Consider the following 25,463-nt stretch of genomic DNA (forward strand, 5'->3'; position numbering starts at 1 on the left):
TATGACACACGTGAGGTAATCACATGCAATTTCGTTGCACTCATGGTTGCTTGACTGTCGAAGACTGTCTAAAATTAAGTTTTTATATATCTTGGTTTTCAGGGCATCATAATTAATAATTTGTTGAAAATTGACTGAAGATCAAAGTACTCTCTATTGACAAGTTATCCCCTAAACAACAATTTAAATCATTTATATATATATATAAAGAAGGAATTTAATTGTAATGTTTAATTGTAACATTTGTAACACAAACATTTGCACATTGTGACATGTGCAAATGACTCACTATTTGGGTACATAGATTCACTTCAAGATGAGCAGATCAAAAAAACTCAGAGAGCTACGGAAAGACAGGTGCTGGGTATCTCACACAAATACCATAAAACCGATGAAGACATTCGTAATAGAATAAAAGTAAAAGATGCTGTCGAACAGGCAGCTAAGCTGAAATGGAAATGGGCTAGACATAACAAACGTCTTAAGGATGGCCGATGGAATAAAGAAATCGGGGATTGGCGGACATATGAAGTCAAAAGACCACAAGGAAGACAGCAAATGCGCTGGAGAGAGATATTAAAAGAACTGCAGGACCAATGTGGGAACGCCTTACAAACAACAGAGATGAATGGCGAGAATTAGGAGAGGCCTATTAGGAGAGAAACACACGATTAAGGATGAAGGAGACTTTCGTGAGGTTCGAGAAGAAAGCAGAGAAGATGGGGCTCCAAATCAACGAAAACAAGACGAAATATATGTATATGAGCCGCAATAACCAAAGCAGAGACAAAATCGGTCAGAACATCACCATCGATGACTTTAACTTTAAGCGCGTTAGAGAATTCAAGTATCTTGGAACAACAATAACTGACTTATAAAATCGAAACAACTAACAAGACGTACGAAGATACATGTCTATAAAACAATCATACGACCCGTTGTCATGTATGGAAGCGAAACGTGGATTTGTTTGTTGATCTTGCAGTTTCCTAGCTCACCAGCTACTTGTTTTACCTTTTTATGCATATTAAATGTATCGTGTTTTTGTTCCAATAACTCTATCTCTTCACACTGTGTTTTTAACCACTTTCTTTTTGGCCTTTCGTATTTCAGTTCTTATTTGTCTCTGTATATTTTTGTACATTCTGTTGATATTTTTTCATTTTCTTCTTTCTTATACGAGTTGCAGTATATTGTCATTCATCCAACTTTTTTTTCTCTTTATTTTCTATTAGATGTTCTTCTCTGATCTTGTTAAAGGTTTCACATATATTCTGGAGTGATTTTTCTGGATTATATGCTTGCTCCATATTATTAAGCTTTTCTGAAAGAATCCGTGCAACTGTCTCCTTTGTTTCCTTATCTTTTAGTCTTCTCATATCACATTGTTTGTTACTATTCTTTTTTGTAACCTTTTGAAATCTAAACCTAAATTTACCAATAACAGGAATATGATCTGATTTAAGTATAAAAGCGTAAAAGTTTACGTGCAGCATGTTTTATTTTAATAACCGTATATAGGAGTCAATTCAGGCTACAACATTTTTACAATTTAGAACAGGTACAGAATAAAATTTCTTTTTTTTCGAAAAGCGGGAAAATTAAATTCAATATTGTATTTTCAATAGGTCAATTGACGAAATACGACCGGTTTTTAATAAAATTATCTAAATCTAGGTGATTAAACCTTTTTTAATCATTAAATATATATGTTATATATAGAAAATCTAAACAAACTTGTTTTTTTTTTATAGTTCGAAGATGACATTTACATCATATTTAACCCCTGGTGTCCCGAAGACGGAGTATTCATGGAAAACGAAGAGGAAAGAAAGGAGTACGTGCTTAATGATAACGGCAAAATTTGGTGTGGTACATTCAAAAAACCTACAGGAAAGCATTGGATATTTGGACAATTCGATGAAATTTCTTTACCCGCCGCCATATTTCTTTTGGAAAAGTCAGCGTTAGTTACTGCTCAACGAGGAAATCCAATTATGGTTTCTAGGGCAATTTCGGCAATAGTAAGTTGAAATTATATTATATTTTCTAATAGTGTAATTTTCAGTGACAATAGAATTTGGAGGGAAAACGTGAATAGGAAGAAGACATATACTTATCGGTATTTATAGGTATTGTGACTGACCATGAAGCTGTGTAATTTAAATTTGATATAAAAAATTTAGGAAAAGCCTAATAATGGTGTCAGAAATACTATATGATGTCAGTATCTAAATATTTCTGCTTTTCTTTATGCAGTTAAGTGTTCAATTTATAATTTTTGTGTCTTTTTTATCAAATTTTTTCCATATATTGGTCAAGTCTAGTGCAAGTTACTTAAATAAATAGAAATGTGTGGATATAATTGTTAATTCATATAAATCGGTATGCAATTTAAATATGTAATTTATTGGTCAGTTTTAACTACGATTTTTGGCTCTCTAATACTATAGTGTATTTTTATGTATGAGAGAGTAATAAAACAATAAATTATGTATGCAAATCCCTAAACTGTTGATACGGGTGACTCAATGAAAAACAGATATTTGTCAACAAGTTTACAGAAGTATATAGGAAAACAATTTTAAATTGAGTATGACCACCAGGTATAAAGGTTGGAGCAGAATAGAATACAATAGTTGTGAGGGTTACTAATCCCTAAATAAGGTTGCCAGTGTCGGAGTGATGGAGGTTAACAGGTACTAATGAATTTGCAAGAAATGTAAGATGTTTATTTTATTGGTTATATATAACCAATAAAAGTTTAATAAGTACCTACCTATTTGCAAAATAAAGTTTAAATTCTTTAGATAAAATAAAACGTTTTATTTTATCTATTTGCAAAATAAAGTTTAATTCTTTGCCTATTTGTAAAATAAAGTTTAATTCTTTAGATAAAATAAAAGGTTTTATTTTATCTGAAATGAGTGCATTCCACGAAGTAAGGGTTTCAACAATCAAACATTTAATTCTTTAATTCCAGGAATCTACGACAGTAATTGACTAGATAATTACCTTCTAAACTTATTCCACAGAAAATGTGATAGTGGGTTTTTCCATTTTGTATATAGGAAGGTCCAAGTGGCGTATTCAAAATTCTTAACAGTTCACTAAAAGTAGGTACTTCAGTTGCAAGGTGCAGTTTATTGTGTATACTAGTGTTATGGAAAATTTGGAAGTGCCGTGTAAACGCCGAAAAATTGGTCCTCTAACAGTTAATGAAAAAACATTAATATTTAATTGTTTTAAATCATTTACAGACAAACGTTTATGTGAAAGTGTTGATGAGACCGTTGAGTTAGTTAGCAGTACACTTGGTGTTGGGAAATCTACGATTTACAGAGTTATTAAAGAAGAGAAATGTGGTAGTTTTCAAATGCCACGTAATGCTCCAGGGAAACCAAAATTTTAAATAGAATATCATTTTAAAGAAGGACTGCGACGGAAAGTGCATGAATTCTTCTTTAGACAAGAATTTCCAACATTGGATAAAGTTCTTGTCTCAGTTCGAGATGATAAGGATTACCCAGAAATGAGTCGAAGTACGTTATGGAAACTTTTAAAAGAAATAGGCTTCCGCTGGAAAAAGAATCCCAGAAAGTCTATTTTATTAGAAAGAAGCGATATTGTCATATGGAGAAGACATTTTCTAAGACCCATAAAGGAAATGAGAAACCAAAAAAGAAAAATATTTTATCTTGATGAAACATGGATCAACGAGGGTCATACACCAAATAAATTTTGGCAGGATGAAACTGTTACAAGTCAAAGGCACGCTTTTGTAAATAACTTATCTACTGGTTTAAACTCACCATCAGGAAAGGGACGCAGGCTGATAATAGTACACATTGGCAGTTCAGACGGTTTTGTTGAAGGTGGTTTATTAACTTTTGAATCAACTCGTATCGGTGACTACCATGAAGACATGAACGCTGATGTCTTTCAAGAATGGTTCGAACAAATGATAGATCTTCTTCCTAAGAACTGTGTAATAGTAATGGATAATGCAAGTTATCACTCCAGACTTATAGAAGGACTGCCCACAACCAAGTGGTTAAAAAAAGACTTGCAGAATTGGCTGAGTTCAAAAAATATTACGTACCATCCCGGATCTATAAGAAAGGAACTTTATTCGTTGTGTGCCCTTCATAAAGAAAAATTAAAAAAATACGAAATTGATGAAATTGCCAAAAATCGTGGAATGACAGTACTTAGATCCCCACCATATCATTGTGAATTAAACCCGATTGAACTGGTATGGGCACAGATAAAGAGTGAAGTTTCAAGAAAAAATACCACTTTTAAAATTCATGATGTTAAACAGTTGTTTTTGGAGGCCGTAAATAATGTAAAACCTGAAAACTGGGAAAAGGCAGTAAATCACACTATTAAAGAAGAGGAAAAAATGTGGAAGCTGGACAATATTACTGATAAAATGATCGAGCCAGTTATTATAAATCTTGGTTCTGAAAGTTCATCTTCTGAATCTGATTTGGATTTGTAACAAGTAGCTGTAAGTTTTATATTAATATTTTTATGCCTCTATTTAACATACCTTAGACGGTTTTAAAAACTCTTTTTCTCTTTTGTAATTTTTAAAAATTAAAAAAAATGTGAATTTTTTAAAACCCTTTTTAATGTAGGCCAGTCAGTTCTAATATAGTGTGTGATAAAAGAGGTCACTTTTGTTTACATACACATAACACTTTATAACACTGAAATAATTCATTTATTCTTTACAATTATTCAAAGTAATTTTTCAATTAATCTTGAGCACGCCCATGGAGTGGTCGGAGCTACCAGTTAAAATTATTCTAATTACTCTCTCGTTCATAAAAATAAACTATAGCAAAATTTTTATCTATACATTTAATTTAAAGTTTACTTATAGTTTTGGTCTAGAACGCTCCAAATAACAACAAGGCCTATTTGGACGTGGTTTCATGAAATATTCTACCTAGGTTTTATTTTTATAATTTCTAAAATCTTCTTCTTCTTTTGGCGCCTATTCTTTTCGGATATTGGCGATCATTCTGGCTATAACTATTTTATTTACTGATGCTTTAAATATATTACTTGTTGTTGTGGAGAACCATTTCCTTAGGTTTTTTAACCATGATATTCTTCTTCTCCCAATTCCTCGCTTTCCGAATATTTCGAGTATTTCGCCTTGAAGGATTATTTTCAGTAATCTGTATTTAGTGCTGTTTCTCATTAAATGTACTAGATATTCTAACTTTCTCGTTGGTTATCTTGTCCCTCCATGATATCCTTAGGATTCTTCTGTATAGCTACATCTCGAAGTCTTCTTTACTTCTTGTGAGTGATCCCATTGTTCGTTTACTATTGTTCCAAGATAGATAAACTGTTTTACTCGGTCCACTGGTGTATTCTTGATAAGCAGTTAAGCATGAACGTCTCTAATTTTATTTTTGCTAATAACCATAAATTTAGTTTTTGCATGTTTACTTGTAGTCCAAATCTTTCACTTACTTCATTTACTTTGTTTATTAGTTGCTGTAGACTGTTTAAACTGTCTGCAAAAATAACGATGTCATCTGCCTAGCGGATGTTGTTTAAGGCGTTCTCCATTTAAAAGGAATTTTCCAAGGCTTCACTAAATACATATTTCCTTTGAATATAGGTTGAATAATATAGGTGAAAGTATACATTTTTGTCTAACACCTCGCAGAATCTGGATTGCTTCCGTCTGTTTATCTCCAATATTTGTTCTTATTGGAGCCGATTGGTTCCAGTACAAATTTTGTATTATACGCCGGTCTTTATCACCTATTTGGGATTTTGTTAGAACATCCATCATTTTTAGTTGTTGAAATGTATCAAGTGCTTTAAGTCATATCTCTGCATCTTTAGAATAATACTTGTAAACTAAACTCTCTCGTACCTACGCCTCTCATGAACCTAAAATAAGTGTGTCTTGTATTCTCTCTTCGGATAGCTTGTATATTCTGCGATGTATAATTTTAAGAAAAAGTTTTAGTGCATGGCTCATTAGACTTATTAGCCTATATTCACCGCACTTTTTCGCTGCCCATTGGAAACTAGCCAGTCTTTTGGAATATTGCCTGTGTCATAGATATTATTGAAGATTTTACATAGTAATTACTATTTAAATGGGAATAAGCCAATAAAGGTTAAAGTACGTTTATTGGCGTTTTAATTTCCACTTCGGAAATCGTTCTCAAAATACAAACATTAGTAAATTAAACAAATTTTGTTTTTATTATTTTACATAATATTCTTAAAGATTCATCATCAAGAAGTTTAAGAAATTCAGACTGTACTCCATCTAGTCCTGGAGCTCTCCCTTCGTTTAGTGATATTATGGCTGCTCTTATTTCTGCCACTAGTATAAAATCAATTTATTCGTTTTATTTACTGTAAAATATCCATTTAGGTTATCATCGTTAACATCGTTAACTTCTTTATTCGATTTTTCATATACAAATAACAAACCGACTTCATAAAAATTATAATTAAATGAAAACATATTATCAAAAATTTATTACATAACAAGCATCATATATTCAAATTGTTTAAAAATTTTGATTTGTTTATTGCTGTAAATGATTTATGCTAATTATTGAATGGAAATTTTATTTATATTTTGTTAACCTTTTGCCATTCTAAATAATATTTTGTATGCATATTCTAATTTAAATAAAATGTGAGATAAAAACACGTGGATTCATTGTTTGAGAAATATGTTTTTAAAAACACAAACATCACTGAAATCCAGAAATGTGACACGCTTTGAAAAGGAAAAAGCACTTATTCAACAAAATAAGAGACCGAAAATAGAACATGGAAAATATGAAACAAAACTATTAAGAAATTAAAAATGGAGGAGAAAAGAAACAAACGAGAATACTATATAAACCTTTTTTGATAAAAGATAATTATAAGATGTTACTTAAATTTCCCTCTCAACCACACTATTCAACATAGCAGTAGAATAATCAGTTAAGGCCAGCAGATTTAAAAGAATTATAGCCCACTCCTTAACACAAATAGTAGCAAATGCGGATGGCATAGTTCTTATGTAAAGAAATAAGAAAAAAATTAAAGAGCCCTTATCAATCCTGAAAAATGAAGAACGGAAAAAAATTGACGAGAGAAAAACAAAATATCTAATCTCCTTTAGAAGAGAAGATAAAAAGACGAATGAAAAATATAGAAAACTATACTTTTAAAAGAGTTCAACAATTTAAATACTTGGGAGTAATTGTGAATAGCAAAAACAAGAGAAATTTGGAAGACAGGTCTGTCTCAGGACCCTAAGAACTAAGACTCAGACTCTAAGAACCGTAAGGAACTGCTACTAGATCAACACTCTAGCAGAAGCGGTTGGCCTTCAGTCAACACCCTAAGTACAATGGAGTTGTTCCCAGATCAACTCTCTGATAGAACTCGATTCTCTTGTGCAGTGGATCTTATTTTATACGGTTGTCAGCCTTTCATCTCCTCTAGCGCTCATCGATGGAAGTAAAACTCAGAGGTGGAAGTGCGTATGTATAGACCGTTGACGGGACGGTAGCGATTGTCACATCCCCTTCTCTTTTGAAAAACATGTAGCATACATTTTTTTTTGTGGAGTGGAGCTTATAACTTGGTCCCATTCATCTTTCGTGGTAATTTGATCTTGAGTTTTCTGCCGCTGTTGCAGGTCATCCTGAATTTTTTGTCCCCTTTTCCACCAGTTTTCTTGGAATGAAGTCGGAATTGTTATCACTTTGTTTGACTGAAATTATGCGTCATTTCATGGAGACTGCCGTCTACGCTTTGGGCAAACGGTGTTACAGTCCGTCATACGTCCTTTATGTTCCGTCATTTATTAAATAAATTGCAGAGTTATTAGTCCAGTCAATCTGGAGACAAAAAAAAACCCGAAACAAAAGAATGTTAGCAGTGTAGTCGCCTCACATTGTTTTACGGCCAGCTGGATCGCCACGATATTTATCACATGGACTGCCAGGATCGCTGTGTGATGTTGAGGAACAATATTCCAACATCGGAAAGAAAAGAAAAACTATTTGACATGGAACACATTGTTTACTTCAAGAACTATCTACTTATATTTCGAGAGCTGTCGCACCACAACAAGTAACTTTGAAAAATTTGCATAGTCGCGAATTCGACTATAATAAAAATGTTATCGTATTTTTTGTTGATAAATTTTATAGCTATGCGTTTGACATAGTTTAATATATACAAAATATTTAATATATACAAACAATTACACAGTACTACATACTAAAATTTCTGAGTCCTTTATTGTTCAACCTGATCATGGATGAAATAATAAAAAAGTAAGAACTAAAGAAGATGATTTACAACGTATACTGAAAATTTAACACGTTAATTTCCAGAAAAAAGACTAAATGCTTGATAATAACAGCAAACTTACTAAGATGTAAATTGGAGCTGGAAGGTCAGATAATAGAAAAAGTGATGGAGTTCAAATAACCAGGCATCACACTATCTAGCTAGAGAAAGCTCGAAACAGAATTGGAAGATCAAGTAAATAGAGCAAACAGAGCCGCAAGCTGCCTATATGAAACAATATGGAGAAATAGAAATATCGGGAAAGAAACGAAAGGCAGAATTTACAAAACAGTCATCACGATTGACCGTCAAAACGGTCAAACACGATTTGACACAGAGAGAACAAAAAGAATGTTAGAAACAGCAGAAAATCTTAGAAAAATTGTTGGTAACACACTATGGCACAGAGCTGAAAGTACTATTCGACGTAGAGGCAAGGTGGAGAACATCAAGGACTGGGTAAGAAATATAATAGAAATAGAATAGAAAAAAAATCAGAATGATTTAATCTCATTTAAGCGGGTGGTATATGAAAACATTAAGAGGGTGATAAAATTATACTGGGCTGCGTAGCGCAAGCGGTAGGATGCTTGACTCGCAAGCCGGTGGTCCGGGGTTCGAATCCCACCGCCGGCAAGAACATCTAGACATTTTAAAAATGTCTATAGGCCCCAGGTCGACTCAGCCTGAATAAAAATGAGTTCCTTGAGTAAAACCAGGGGTAATAATAGACGGTTGAAGCGTAGCACTGGCCATGTTACCTTCCTTGTATACCGTAGGCCCTAGATATAGCAGACTACCCTGCTATACTCCCAAAGCCGCGACAGCGGTATAAAACGGGAGACTATTATATTATAAATATATACTTCTTAGTCTTTATTCTGATATATATATATATATATATATATATATATATATATATATATATATATATATATATATATATATATATATATATCGTAATATACTTCTTGAGTTGATATTTACAATTTTCATCCATTTCTTTCTATCTTCCCTCATCTTCGCAAATTTTGACAGCGAAACATTCATTGTTGCGACAATCTGGTCCATGTATCTTCACGCTTTGATGTTGAATTCCCTATATTTTTCTATATTCTATCGAACTTATAATATTTGTTTCCTATTGCCTCATTCAGGGAGAAAACCTCTTGGTTCTTCTGCAATTTTTGGTAAAAAGAAAGATTTTATTTTACCTAGTATTACGTCTACAAATATTTTGCTGCAGTGTGTACTGTGCGAAATTGCTACATGAATCCCTGACATATTTTTTGTATATACGGATATATACTGACTTTGTCTAGTCCCCACGCCACATACATTATTCTCATACACTTTGTCAGATTTCGTGTATCATATTCACTACTAAAATGATCTAGATTCCAAATCATTTAATGGGTCTATGATCTGACCAGCGTTTTTATAGCTTTTTTGTCTTTTATATTCAAGGTTATATCTCCAGTTTTATCTTCTTGACAATTTCTTCCTCTATCATTATTTTTCACAGTATTATTTCCATCTATCTAAATTGTCATGTTTAGCAATGAGTAGTGTTCGGTCCTTATCTTTGCTGGTACTGTGACTTGGCGAAAAGGGGCATGACATGCATGCTTTATTATTATTTTTAAATATATCGCTGATCTTAGTTTTGTTCCTATGTTCTTCCAATTCTTTATATCTTTGTGACGAATGTATAAAACTCTGCTTTTATTAAACCACCCAGTTGATTAAATAATTTATTATTTTCAGGTTAACGCAGTAGATGATGGTGGCCTTTTAGAAGGTAGATGGGATGGCGATTATTCAGATGGTACTTCTCCATTTGCATGGACGGGATCAACTGCAATTTTGGAGCAATACTTATTGTCGAATGGAACATCAGTCAAATATGGACAATGTTGGGTATATTCTGCTGCCACGGTAACTATCTGTCGAGCTCTGGGTATCCCATGTCGATCTACAACGAATTATGTCTCAGCGCATGATACTAACGCATCTTTAACAATCGATAAGTAAGAATTAATTTTTTGCAAATGTACACTGCTTTAAATTTTCAGGAAGGCAATTCTCTATGCTTTCATAACTTTTTTTAGTAAAAACAATACAAATAAAGCATTCAAATTCTCAAATATACATATTTTCTATTGGTCAATGATTATATATGTAATAAGCAAGGACTCATTTATTCTACAGACGTGGTTAACAATTTAAAAAAAATTTCAGGAAAAATATTGTGATATAACGAATTATTAAAAAAATTAAATCGTTAAAACAATTACAAGAAGCGAACTAAAACCAACTGGGCCGTTGTGAAAATCCATTTTGACACACCATAACAAAATATGTTATGTATATTTTATTTGGAAGCGTAATGACTTCGATATTGGCCACAAATATTTTTCACTGACAAGTCAAGATTTCGTTTTACAAGTTATGATGATCGACTGAAGTAAATGTCTTTTATGGTGAGGAGAGCGAAACGACATATTTTCGCCTCGACTTTCGAGAAAGTTATCAATCTACTCCGATGACGATATATTTCTCATTATTGGACTGGGCCTGTCGCCTTACATGTTTCTTCAGTGGGAGTGCATTTGGACATTGTTGATATGTTGATAAGACCATCTTTATAGAACGTACCATATCCAGTCGATAATATAAGAAATGCCACAAAAGTCTTCAACTTTCTTTGAAAACAGGTCTCTATGTGAGTAGTAATAGAGAGCATTTGGAGAGTGGAGCTTCTTTGTGGATTGAATACTGTTTTTTAATTGGCATTTATTAAAATAGCTTTGGACCAATTCCGTTAATGATCAGTCTGGTAAGATTGTAAACTGAATAAAGTAAGATTATGGTTTTCCTGGTTTAAGGATAGCTATGATTTTAATTTGTTTGAACATATTTGATACCATTTGGGACTTCTTTTAAGTTATATGGTAGGAAGTACTCCGATTCTAATACATAGGTAACTTGTGGGCGATTTTACTAGGATTGATGTCGTGAATTTATCTTATCTTTGATTTTTCACTTACAAATTTTCTTAGAATGAATCACACTTCATGTCTAGATATTTTAAAGCCTAGAGATTCATTTTTCTCCTCTAGATGTGCCCAACTTAGAAGAAGTTCGCCCACAGTGGAGTTTACGTCAGTTTCAAGATATTCATGGCAGATATTTTGGCCCAGTGGACCTGGCGGGATTTGGAAACCAAACTCGATTATAATCGGTCTATGCTGACTAGTCGGAAAGTCGGGGAGTATTATTCTTTTGGTTGATAAGGGACATCTTTCCTGTTTTTTGAGCACAAAAAGGTAAATTTGGTTTATACTCTTTTCTCTAAGCTGACAATTTAAAGATATCATGGTCTTTGGCATCGATGATATATTGCAAATAGTTACACTCTGCAGAATTTAGCAGTCTTGCCGTCTTTATCATTAGTTTCGTATTTCCATTCTTAGTGAAGGCTGTTAAGATTACTTAGATAAATGGCTGGTTGGGGCCTTACATTATCTGGGTGGTGGTTGACAATGTAGTATTGGCCGATTTATAAATATTTGTGAGTTCTGTTTCTCCTATTTTGGTGAAGACCAAATGTATATTATGTTGTGTAATGTAGCAAATGAAGAGGGCGTTTTCTACAGTGTTTTTTTAAGTAGGTAGCGACAACATACACATGGTGATAGGTTACTTCCAAAAGATAATAGCCTAGGATTCTGGCCCAGCCTTCAAATTGTTTATGGTTTTCAATAAAAGTTTCCTTTTTGATCGGTTAATGCCTTCGAGTTTATCTGACAAATCCGAATGATGGTATCAGGAATTCTAGTTGTTTGGTTCTCAAAAGGACTGGTTCTTGGTCGAAATAGTTTGGCTGCCTGTTCGCTCCAGATTATTTAGTGTTAGGCAGGGAATACGCTCTAATTTCTTATGCGGATGTGAGCTAGTTTACCCCTCTATTGAGACAGACGAGTTATCCGCTATCGAGACAGAGCTAGATATCTGCTACTAAGACAGATTGATGCCCGCCATTGTTCAATTGACACTAGCTCCTTTTAAAATCTACGCTACAATACTACAACATAATTGAATACTGTTTGACCTAATTACTTGTCTTCTCCGTATTGATATTTTCTTCTTGATTTCCTGTCTATTCATTATGTCTTTACTTAATACTTGTACCGGGGTATCTACAGTCCTGACATCCCTTTGTTTTTTTATTCCCATTATCCCCTAAATATCAGAGCTGTTGTTGGCTTCCTAATGCAGATATTTTGAATTAGTTTATTGTCAGTCCTGCCTATTTGTATTCCTCTTTTATCTTCCTCGTCACATATACTGTCACATATACTGTAAATCATTTCTACCTGAGTCAAAAGAATCTGCTCATTTGCGAATTGTAGTTATATATGTAACAATAACAAAGAGCATCTCTGCTTGAGACCTTTATATAAGGCTTTTATAATTTATGTATAAGAACGAAAAAAAAGATGCCATAGAGAGATAAACAATTTTTTGAGGAAATCTTAAGGAAAGTTTCCAATTTTAAAATTAAATGAAATATTAAATATTTTTTTACGACTAAATTTTTAAAAGTGGTTTCAGACAAACAAGGAATGTGAGTAAATAATAATTTTAATTACCTAATATTTCTTTCAATGACCCACTCCCAAGAAGAATAAATATATGCGAGGACTATGGTCTCCGATGCGATATTTGCACATTTTTATGTAACTATAGAACCTGTTTGCACTAATATGGCAAAAACTTTTACTTGAATTATTAAACAAGGGATTTTGTCACTGTAAAGTCTTTCCATATTTGAAAATTGTTTTATGTATTTTAAAGGATTGTATCTGCATTAAACAATGAACATTTATATTTTTTATATATTTAATAAAGTTAAAATTAAAAAATTTAAAAAAAATATTTATTTTTTATGTTATTCCTTACAGATCTTCACTTTTTATAGTTTGTATCTGATCATTTTAGATATTTTGACGCTTCTGGAGAACGAATCGAATCAGGACCAGACGGCGCTTGCAACGATTCCTGCTGGAACTTCCATGTCTGGAATGACGTTTGGATGTCACGTCCTGATTTGTCACCAGGTTATGGCGGCTGGCAAGTTATTGATGCTACTCCCCAAGAAGTCAGCGATAGTGTAATGCGTTGTGGACCAGCATCGATTGAAGCGGTTAGAAAAGGAGAGGTTGGATTTTTGTACGACACACCATTTGTATTTTCTGAAGTAAATGCCGATGTCGTTCATTTTCAAGAAGACGAAGAATCTGATTGGGGATTCAGTACCACATCTGTCAACCAGTACCAGTAAGTTTATTGTATAAATTCTATACGTGGTTTCTATACGTTTTTTAACCATAAATTGGAAGTAAAATTGCATTCTCCATACATAGTCGCTTTAATTATATTCAAAATTAGAAAAAGTAAAGCAGTAGAATAAGAAAATAATGTTAAATTAAATTGTTTTAGTGTTGGAAGGCTGATAGTGACAAAGAAACCAGGTCATACTGACAACGTTGGAGATAGCGACGTGTGGGATATAACAGATTTTTTCAAAAACAAGGAAGGAACTGAAGCCGAAAGATTATCTGTCTACAATGCAGTTAGAGGAGTCCCAAAGGCGCTGCATATCTACGAACTCCCCAATAAAGAACACCAAGATGTCGGGTTTGAACTGGTAGACATCGATACTGTTCCATTTGGACATAAATTTATGGCACAAGTTAGAATAGAGAATAAATCTGAACAGGAAAGGACAATTAAAATTATGGTCACCGCTACTTCTGTATATTACATGGGAACCACAGCTAATGACATAAAGAAAACTAAAGGAGCGATTAAACTGGCACCTCATCAAAAACAAACCGTCAGGTTGGATGTCTATCCCAAAGATTATTTGGAGAAGTTAGTAGATCACTTTTTTGTAAAGATTTATGCTGTTGCAAATGTTACAGAAACCAAACAAGTTTGGAGTGAAGAAGATGATTTTACGTTGACGCTTCCTGATATTAAAATCAATGCTCCACATACGGCAAAAGTTGGACAGCATTGTGAGGTTAAATTTACGTAAGTAAATATTGAATCTATATTTTTTTATGTAATTACATTAAAATTAACAAAATACGCTCCTTTATGTTGGTGCTGCGACACCCCCATTTCAAACAGAATCTGCCATTTATTTTTCCAGTTCACTAGGTCCAAGACATTACTATAATCAATTAAGCACAAATATATTGTGACGTGAAATTTAAGTAATTGTCTACCGTACTTGTAATATTTGTTTCCTAGTACTCTGTTCTTAATTATTCTACTGCAGTAGTTTCTGGAAATATTCAACTGAGAATATTTGAGCGCAAAATACTAAGGAAGATATTTGGACCAACCCAATGCAGCGATAGTTCGTGGAGAATTAAAATAAACCACGAGCTGGATGAACTAATGCAGAGCGCAGATATTGTCAGATTTGTAAAGTCACAAAGACTAAACTGGCTTGGTCACCTAGAAAGAATGCCAGATAATCGAGCTGTAAAAGTAGTCCAGAGATGGAAGCCCCAAGGAAACAGAACAAGAGGAAGGCCCCGTAAAAGATGGATAGACGACGTAGAGAGGGATCTTAAAACCATGAACATCAGGCAGTGGCGAAGGAAAGTATCCGACAGGGCAGAATGGAAGAACATTGTTAAGCAGGCCAAGACTCACAAAGGGTTGTAGCGCCATTAGAAGAAGAAGAAGAAGTTTCTGGAAATAAAGAAGGTTTTCTCCTCTCTAGTATTATGTGTAAGAGTATTTTACTGCATTGTGTAATTAGTGCTATTCTGCGATAATTACTACATTATATCTATGGCTGCTTTTTTGTCTAGAAACTCATCTCTCGTCTAGATATTCATCTTTTCCCAATCTAATGCCACGTGCGTCTTCAATACTCTTTGGCGGATTTGGTATATCATATCCACTTTTAATCATTTCAATGGATATGCTGTTTGAACCATCTAAATTATGGCTTGTTTGTCTTTTAATTGCTGCTTTGACTTTACTGTGAAATATGTAACGTTTCATTCACATTATTTTTTTTTTCAAATTATTCTTCTTATCTATTTAATGTGTCTAGCAGTGAGCAGTATTTCGTATTTAATAGTATTTTAATAGTATCTTGCCGTCATGGACGAAATGACTGTTCTAGGTTCTTTGTTAAAGTTAAGGTCAAGTCTCCATTAAATAGCACCATTTTATGCAGGCGTCTTGTTTCGTTGTGTAGTTAGGAAACTCGGTTTATATCCTGCTATTGGTAGGTCTAGATCACATTCCATAATAAACTGTAATAATTAACCACTTCTTTCATTTGTCAGATGCAATCTGTTTATCCTTCAATCTCTCAGTAGCTGTTCCATCTCCCATAATGATAGTTGTCTTATGGTTATATATAAACTCTCCACCAATGCCCGATAGAACTCTTATTTGTACTTGGTAAACAAAGGGCTTTTTTAGCAAATCTACATCGAACCTTCTCATAGCACAGTAATTTTTGCCTAAGCTGCCTTATTATACCTGTAGTATTCTGATTGAACCCATCGAGCCTTCTGACGGTCTTGAAGGATACTTTTCCAAGTCGATCCAGAACAATACAATTTGTGAATCCTGTTTGATCTTCCGATTTTTGAATAATAAACTACTCTTCCACCTTAAAGACCTAGTTTTAATTTCTTGGTGGATCCTCATGATTGTGTGGCGTTGGGTTTCCACCGCTCTGGCCCAACTGGAGTTTAAATCAATATTTTCTCAAAAAAAGACAGAGACTGCTATTCACTTTAATATTAAATTTTAACGTGTATAAAATTATGATAGGTCACGGCTTGCGGCCTCACATAACGACTGTCAGCAAAATGTTCTGAATTAATTGTCGATTGAAATAGAGCGCTTTTAAATACATCTTCTACAAGGTCTGTTTACAATAACAATAACATGAAATACAAATGTTTACAAAAACATAACATGTTTATGTGATAGATTCGACCGTTACTTGATAGAAATTCATTTTATCAAGCAATAAAACACTGAAAACTTGTTTTTAACACTTCCACAAGTTTTATAATAATTTATTATCACTATAACTGTTTCGGCAGAGTGCCTTTCCCAAGTAAGCTATTTTTGTTAAGAAGGGGAGAACTGTTTGTCTTAAGTTGGTCATTCAGACCTATGTCTGTATTTTTTGTTTTGTTGCTTTTCATAGATTCTAATAAAGATAGCTTAAGGACTTTATTTTGGATGTGAAGAATTTGAAATTGATTATTAAAAGAATGATTATGATCTAGAAGGTGAAGTGTGTAAGTAGAATCTGCTTTTCTATTATTGAAAGCCATTTTGTGTTCTGCTATTAGTTTGTTAAAGGTTCTACCCGTCTGACCGATGTAAGTTTTTGGGCAGCCACATGTAAGTTTGTTTACACTACTATGAAGTGCTTTTTCTCTTGCCTGAATATGTAATCGAGCAGAAGGTACTGGGTTTTTTCTCTGTTGATGAAAATACTAATTTCAGGGCTTTCTTATGCAATTTTTGGTTTAAAATATTGTTGAATGTCTGTTTGTTCGACGAATAGCAGTAAACAATGGCTACAATAAACAGACAATAAGTATGAAAAACAGTGTTTCTCAGCTTTATAAGAATAATCCTATGATCTTGAAAAACAGAGATTTGTGCCGCTACTTTTAAAAATGGAGTTTCCCTATTTTTAAAAATGATTCACTTATGGCTAGATTCTTACTCCATTTAAATCTAAACATGACAAATGACAATATACGAGCAATTTAGTTATTTTTAACACATTAAAGTTAAATGGCTTTCTTAGAATAGAATTTTGAATGCATATGGTTTTTTATCCATTAGTCACGTCCTGTCGATTGAAATAGAAATGTAATTGAAATATTTCAACAATCATACCCACATTCTACAAACATTGGTGTTTCTATAAATAACAGTTAAGATTTTTACCAGTGGGATATTCTTTGTCCAGTATATTGATGAATCAAAATCAATGATTTATTAATCAGGAACAAAATGTTAATTAAACGTTTCGAATTTGTTTTTTGAATCGTTTTTAAACTTTTTTTCTAGAGTCATCTATTTTAAAACTATTATACTGCAAATAATTATATATAAATAAAAGATACGGGAAATGACTGGTGGAAAGCTAATAGTAAAGTAGTAGTGCGAGTGGTAGAGGAAATGGTAGGAAAAACATCTGGTAAAGGGCCTTCTAGAGACAAAGAAACTTGGTGGTGGAATAATAAGGTGTAACAGAAGATTACATAGAAGATATAAGCTAGAAAGCAGTAGCAGTAGTAGAAAGATAGTCTACACACCTGTATGAAGAGTTGGAGACACTTAACGGAATGAAAAGGTTATACAGCCATGCTAAAGCAAGAATCAAGTCATTATGGTATGAGTACTTTAGTAAGTTGCTGAATGAAGAACACCAGAGGAGGGTCAGAGGATGCGGGATCTCAAATGAGAATGTAATACCGGGGATAGCGAGAGTTAAAGTTGTCGAGGCGTTAAATATGACAAAGAACGGTAAGGCAGTAGGACCTGATGGAATACCTGTGAAGGTTTGGACGGCTCTAGGAGAGGAGGGGGTTGATATTTTGTGGCAAATGATGAGTAGTATATATGAGGAAAAAAGGATGTACAATGCATGGAAAGAGAGTGTGATGGTATCATTGTATAAAGATAAAGGGAACATTCAGGACTGTTAGAACTATAGAGAACAGTTTAACTTTATGCTAGGCAGGAGGACAAAGGATACCTTGTTTGCATTGAGAGAGTTGATAGACAAATAAAGCGAGAAGAAAAGTTGACAGAAAAAGTAAAAGTTTGGTTATATCAGATGTAGAAATGAAAACTATGTAGGACGAATTCTAGAGCTGTTAGAAGGTAGAGGAAAACCAAGGAGAAAATAGAAGGACTGTGTGGTAGAGGACTTAAAAAAAAGGTTTACTAGAAGAAGACACTATGAACAGAAATGAGTGTCGACGAAGAGTAAGGAACAGCCACCCTTGAAAAGAAAAAACCTGAGAAATAAGAAGAATTGGCTTATTGTGCATCTTTAATTTATTGATAACAACCAGTTCATAATTTTGGACCTCTGCAGTACTATTCTACCCTTTAACTTATTGGGCTATCTTTGGACAGAAGAATTTTGTGTCTGTTCCTCTTTTGGCTAGTTCATCAGTTCTTTCTTTGCGGTTTATTCCCAGACAAACTGGCTTCCATATCAGTGTTCTTCGCAGTTCATCCTAGTTCTCGGAATTTCTATACTAGCCACTTGACATATGTGCATATATTGATCTGTTTAAGTTCTTCTGCAACCCTTCTGCTGTTTTAGACCCGTTTGTGTAGTCCGTAGCAATTGGCATTAAAAGACAATTAATGTGTCTGGGTAAGATTGTAGCTGCTGCTTTACAGCGCGAGTCAGTGGCGTAGTATAAAAGACGAATTTTTATTCAGTTTGTCGAAAAAATTAATTTTTGTTATTTTTCCTACAAGTTTCCACATATCGTGTGTGTCACATTAAATATATATACTTTTGTGGTAAGTCGTCAACATAAAAAACACTAATTTCGTTTGTAGCCACTTCATCAATTCAATAAATCGAGAACCACGTTCTTGTTCGTTGATTTCATTATTGTTTAATTTTTGATAAATTTAAACTAAAATTGGTTAAATTATGTTTAAAAAAATAGTTAAGGTAATAACAATTTTTGATTTTAGATTCCATAATCCTTTGGAGATACCTCTGACACAATGTTCATATGTTTTGGAGGGTCCAGGAGTAACCAAAGCTGTAAGCACTAAACACGTAGATGTTAAAGCAAAAGAAACAATTACAGTGTCTGCTAGCTTCACAGCTAAGAATGCTGGCGTTAAGAAGATTGTTGTCAATTTTACATCTAAAGAAATACATAACATCCACGGAAGTACTAATATTACTGTTTCTTAAGTACTTTTAATTATTTTTAGTTGTTTTATTTTTAGTTGTTAGGTTTATAATAAAGAATGTATTGATTAACGTTAATATTAATCAGATTGTATTTCTAGTTGGACTTTGATACAATTCAAATATTAACATGTTTGTTTATTACTACATATAAAACATGCACCACTTTTTTACGAAATGAAGCCTGCTGGGAGAATAATTAAAGATAAAAAATATCTTTGGTAGAAACAAATGCGTCAGTAATGCTAGAAATAAAATTGGTCTACACAGACTATACTTATGTAAAAAATATATGTTAATAAAGAAATGATTCATATTTATTTGTTATGTACATTTATAAGAGTCGTTATGGAGATTATCTGCATTGTAGATATTTTTATTAAACTTTCGTTGAAAACGAACTAAACGCACATTAAATGTTCGTTAGTTCTAGCATTACAATTTCTATCCGTTTGCCTTATATAAGATTTGGAAGAAATTCGTTCATTTAGCTGTCCATATATTGGTAGGTCGAAGATAAACTGTTGGGTGTTACTATAATAACTAAGGCTGTTACCCACCATACTTTCGATGACGGAAAATAGAAAACAAATGTATCTTAATTTTTTATTACTACATGATTTGGTCTTGCTGTCTTTACCTTATTTACTTGCTGTACTGATTATTTTGAATACAATGTTGTGTTATTTGTATGTCCATCACGAAACTCAGGTTTTCTTGCAGTCTATAATCATTCTAGCGTTTCTCTTATAACGATTTATTTGCAAAGGAGCTGCTGTTAGTGTGTTCCTGGAATCGCTTTTAATTCCAAATCTTCCATGATATCTTTTGTTTGACAACGATGTTATTAACCCAATAGATCTTCACCCAATCCTGCTAAAGTTAATATAGAAATAAAATACCTTGTATTTCCTATTGTCTCTCCTTTTATGTCATTTACCTTTAACCGTTTCCTGTATTGTTTGTGTTAAAAAAAAGTCGCTATTAAGGGCACCTTAGCGTGAAGCGTGTGTTTCTGTTCAATCCTTTTTGTATAGTCTCCCAATAGTGTTTTCAATGGGAAGGTTAGGAAATCGAGTGAATGAACGAACGGTTAGGAAATTGTCATGAAATTAAAGGAGGTATAGGAGATTGTTTTTACGTCTGGCTAAATAGGTCTTGAACCTAAGGCAAAAAACAAAACAAAAATGATAAAATACCATACGAATCTCAAAAAATGCCAACTAAAACATAGTTAGCTATATTTTTACGTCTTTGGTCACTTTGAATGATGTCCAGTTGCTGCTTTCATCTCAAATGACTGTCATTTTGACTTCGGGGCGAAGTGTTGAAGATATGAATTGTCGAGTGGTGCTATCCATCGATGCTATTTGTGCTACCTAATACAAATTCAAAATATAATAATAAAATAATTTTATAGCCTTTTTCGATATTTGGTTAGCGAATTTAGGTGACCAAACCATTATTTATAACATCACTTGTGTCTGTAAACCTGCGTTTAAAGTCAATATACACTCCTTTAGAGTTGGTTTTGAGGGTGTAAAATCCGAATAGCACTTATAAAGCTTGAACAGTATTTTTACCATCAGGAAGCAATCTGATACAGACACAAGAAATTAGCATTTTTTTATTGTTTTGAAAATGGCAGAATTCGCGTCATTTAAACCATGGTACTTTTAAAAAACTGTTCCTATTGAGCACAAATTTTTGACAGGTTACGTTAAAAAGCAGGCACTTTCTAAATCATATTTTTGTTAATTACTGGTAGCGCCATCTATATCACTGAGGCTATCGAAATATCAGGACCTGGACTTTACTTGCTTTGTTAATAAACATATTTGATATTTAAGTTTATTATGTTTCGTTCTAGATGTAGTGCTTGTTTATATATTTTTTACAGTATTGTAAAATAATAATTAAGTAAGCTTAACACTTGTTTTATAAGTTTTTCTAATAAAGCAATTTTCTATTGTCCGCATTTATTAAAAATAGTAAAACCCTGTAGATAGGTATCCTAAACATAAAATTCAGGACAAAAATTGGGAAACTATTAGCAATGGCCTCTTGGAAACAAAAAAACGCTTTGGGCGTAAAGAAATACGTAAAAAAAAGAGTGAATCACAAGAGAAACGTTGAACAAAATAGAACACCGCGAACATATTAATCTAAAACTACTAAATTCCCGAACAAAAGCAGAGAAGGAACAATTTAGAGAAAGTTATAGAGAAGCGAATAAAGTTGCCAAGAAGCCAACAAAGAACTACAAAAAAAAGTGGACATAAATCTTGCTAAAAAATCAAGGGTCGGCGATGAACATCAAAACATGAAACAATTATATAATATCACTAAACAACTAGCCAACAAAAGATATGCTATAAAGATAAGCGATAAAAGATAATTCTAAAAAGCAATACAGTTCAAGATATAATCATTGCCATAGAAACAAGACAAAAGATTGCATTAATATTTCAGTAAATCTCTAAGTGTAGTTCTAATACTACCAGAAGACGTAAAAAATATAAACCCAATGTCAACAAACTAAGAATAACACCAATGAACCAACAACGCAAGAAATAGAAATGACAATGGAGAAACTGAAAGCACACAAAGCATCCGGTCCTGACAATATTCCATCAGAGTTGTTAAAAGCGTGCCCAAGCATGCGGTGTTCCAGTTTGTTTGGTTATTGGTTAGGACTGCAGGCTTACTTCTGAGTATGACTCTAACTCAATTGACTCTAGGTCAATTAGAATAGGAGAATGGTCTGACAAAAGGTCCCAACATGATTCTATTGCGCAGTAGTTATTGCGCCGTATTGCGCTTTAATCACACAGAAATCTAAGAGATCTGGTGTTTTATTTGGATCGGTAGGTCAATAAGTTGGTTCTCCTGAATATATACATTATGGGTTGTTTGTCATTATTGATTTTAAAAGTTGTCTACCCCTTGTTGTAATTACCCTAGTGCCCCAGTGGTGATGTTTGCAGTTAAAGTCTCCTTCGGCTATGAATTTTTTGTTTATTAAAGTTAATTTTTCAGCGACAAACTAGAAAATATTCAAAGATCAAAGAGCAAAGAGAAAAGAGAAAAGAGAAAAGAGAAAAGAGAAAAGAGAAAAGAGAAAAGAGAAAAGAGAAAAGAGAAAAGAGAAAAGAGAAAAGAGAAAAGAGAAAAGAGAAAAGAGAAAAGAGAAAAGAGAAAAGAGAAAAGAGAAAAGAGAAAAGAGAAAAGAGAAAAGAGAAAAGAGAAAAGAGAAAAGAGAAAAGAGAAAAGAGAAAAGAGAAAAGAGAAAAGAGAAAAGAGAAAAGAGAAAAGAGAAAAGAGAAAAGAGAAAAGAGAAAAGAGAAAAGAGAAAAGAGAAAAGAGAAAAGAGAAAAGAGAAAAGAGCAAAGAGAAAAGAGCAAAGAGCAAAGAGTAAAGAACAATATAACTTATTACGCTTGCAAATTAGTATAAAACAACATAAAAAATAAAAACAAAATAAAACGAAAGTCAAAGTCATCGTGAAGGAGGTGGTTAAAATTAAACGGCGATGGGCCGACCACATAGCCAGATCCTATAATAACAGGAGAACAAGATAACATAACGTAGAAACCAGGAGTGTAGGGAAAACTCAAAAGAGATAGACTACAGAAGAGCAGTGGCGGGCTCAGTGGTATGAATAAAATTGGCGCAGGATAGAGAAAGAAGGAGGCAATTGAGAGAAACCTAAAACCTGAATCAATAACACATAACAAAGAGATAAAGAAGATTATTGTAATAAAGAAAAGTCTAAATACACTTTTTTAGTATTTTGGAATTTTTTATTCTTTCATTTCTATTTTTGCTAAGATTGTTAATAGTTTGTCAAGCTTCCCTAGGTCTACCATTAAGTTTATTTCAGCAAACCATCTGCGTTTCCATTTTATTTGTAATTACATTAATTTTCACTTTTTAACATAAATTAAAATTCTATCTTACTTTACCGAGATTAAATTAATAGATATTTGTTATTCTCTTCAGTGTGCTAGCCCATTACTTTAATTTTTCTCGTAGTAATTGCATAATAATATAGTCTTCCGGGTATGAATCGCACATGGAGGTGTTCGAAAAAAACAAATAAAGTATGAATAATTGCGTAGGAGTTATTTCAATCAACCAATGCCAATGTTGGTATTATGAAATGCGCTCAGCTCAGACAGTCGGTTGTGTGATTACAGACAAGTGGTTTTTGTTATTCGCATTTTTCGCGCGAGGCGAGTAAAAATATTAAACATAATATTGATAAACTATTTTATTAAATAATATTAATTAAATGTCGAATATTTGGAAAGTTTTTTTATTCTGTATCCAATAATGAATAGTTGGGAATAATTTTCTACTATATCTTATATAGTAGGATAATAATCTTTTCATTATATTTTTGTGTTACTTCCTGAAAATACCATGGGAAGGGTAAATTTTGGTGCAAGATGTTGTCCAGGTGGTTTTTCTTTTTGGAGAGCCAATTGGAAGCCAAATGCTGAGTTGCAGCTGCAACCCCTACCAAAACCCAAAGAGGCTAGTAAGTACTTTTTACTGTTTAATAATATATATTATTATTTAAATATTAATTAAAAAGCAAATAAAAAATCAATAAAAAACTGTATACTAATTTTGGTTTGTTTGCCTATCTTTTTTTTATTTTATTTTCCAAGTAAAGTTTTGCAATCTGTCCTGTGGACAATAATCACAGTTTCATAATTTAATCAAAGAGAAATTAACATTAGCGAAGAGTATCTGCTACTTCTGGCACCTCCCTAATTTTCTTATATTCGAAGCAATTTACTTATTAAATCTATCTGCTCAGTTCAGGGGTTTGTGGCTCTTAAGCCTTCTCACTTCGTCACTTCCCCGCTGTTGTCCAGTAGATTTACAGCACTAGAATTTTGGTGACTTGAAACATATTTGAAATCTAGTCTTCATTCTGTTTTACTAGCAAAACGGTCAAACTCGTTTATTAAAGTCTTCAATGTTGTTGAGAAACACTTTTTCAGCTGATAACATTCCCAATGCACTTAGTCTTTCTTCTTTCATTGAGTTGCTGACTACCCCTAAAACTTCCAGCAGCTTAACAGTTTCTTAAAAGTAATCATTTCTTCCTTTGAAAGTAATAATAAAAGAGAAACGGCTTTAGAAATGGTTAGCAGTTCTTTTCTTTCACATATTACTTGCAGTTCTGTTTTTAAATGTAGAAATGGATATCAACAGTATCAGAAAGCAATTTGTCTGGAAAGTCTTTTTGATATTCGTTAAAATGTTCGTTCATAAATAATGCGGTAGCTACCAGATCCTTGTAAAAGTAAATCTATGTTTTTGTGGTCGTAATAATCTTCTGGTGGCCTTGCAAAGAGCGTAATCATTTATTTCTAATGGTCTCTCAGGCAATTTGCAGTTTATGTATTTTTTAGGCCACTAAGCATTTTTTAAGGTCTTTTATTGTGCTTTATTGATAGCTGTTCGATTGTTTTGTCTTGTCTTTCTAAGTTTCTTCTTTTCTATAATTTTTTGTGTGAAGATCTCAGGATAGAACATCCTGTAAGGTTTATTCTTTGGTGGTGGAGCGGATTCCCAGCACACTTTTTGTATACATTTAGTGAGATGATCCCCAATAGTATACACATCACATCTTTAGACATAACTTTATGATATAAGTGATTAGTAATAGTTTTCTTATTAATTCCAAATGGGTTTTGATGAGTTAAGCGTAGGAGGTCTACGCAAATACATTATTTCAGAAGATGGAAAGAGAAATACTGGCGAGGATGTTAAATCGAAGCATGATTTAGTGTTTCATTGATAGATGATAATCTACTATACCTTTGGTTATACAGAAATCAAGGAGATCTGGAAGTTTTCTTCCGTGTGTTGGCCAATATATAGCTTCACCTGTAGAGTAACTTTTAAGGTTATTAATATTAATTGCCATTGTCATGTGGGTTCATCCATCTAGAGCCCAAAAAAGATGTTTCACATTGTAATCACCACTGACTAAGAACCTTGATCCAAGTGATTGTGATTTAGAAAATTCAGAAAACTGATTTGTTTTTATTTTGTGCTTGAGCAGTATAAT

At 33.0% G+C, this 25,463-nt stretch overlaps 2 protein-coding genes across 3 annotated transcripts in view; both read left to right on the forward strand.

The window, feature by feature from the left end:
* Positions 1-19,503, forward strand: part of LOC140432856 (hemocyte protein-glutamine gamma-glutamyltransferase-like) — a 32,671-nt gene extending 13,168 nt beyond the window's left edge. For both annotated transcript variants that reach the window (XM_072520995.1, XM_072520994.1), the window contains exons 4-8: positions 1,755-2,024; positions 10,114-10,376; positions 13,351-13,689; positions 13,852-14,448; positions 19,147-19,503. In XM_072520995.1, coding sequence (XP_072377096.1) covers positions 1,755-2,024; positions 10,114-10,376; positions 13,351-13,689; positions 13,852-14,448; positions 19,147-19,375 — 1,698 coding nt within the window. In that variant the 3' untranslated portion in view covers positions 19,376-19,503. The remainder of the gene's footprint in view (positions 1-1,754; positions 2,025-10,113; positions 10,377-13,350; positions 13,690-13,851; positions 14,449-19,146) is intronic.
* Positions 19,504-23,537: 4,034 nt separating this feature from the next.
* Positions 23,538-25,463, forward strand: part of LOC140432857 (annulin-like) — a 39,284-nt gene continuing 37,358 nt past the window's right edge. The window contains exon 1 of the mRNA XM_072520996.1: positions 23,538-23,915. Coding sequence (XP_072377097.1) covers positions 23,798-23,915 — 118 coding nt within the window. The 5' untranslated portion in view covers positions 23,538-23,797. The remainder of the gene's footprint in view (positions 23,916-25,463) is intronic.

The sequence above is a fragment of the Diabrotica undecimpunctata genome, chromosome 1, assembly GCF_040954645.1.
Source record: "Diabrotica undecimpunctata isolate CICGRU chromosome 1, icDiaUnde3, whole genome shotgun sequence".
Lineage (NCBI taxonomy): Eukaryota > Metazoa > Arthropoda > Insecta > Coleoptera > Chrysomelidae > Diabrotica > Diabrotica undecimpunctata.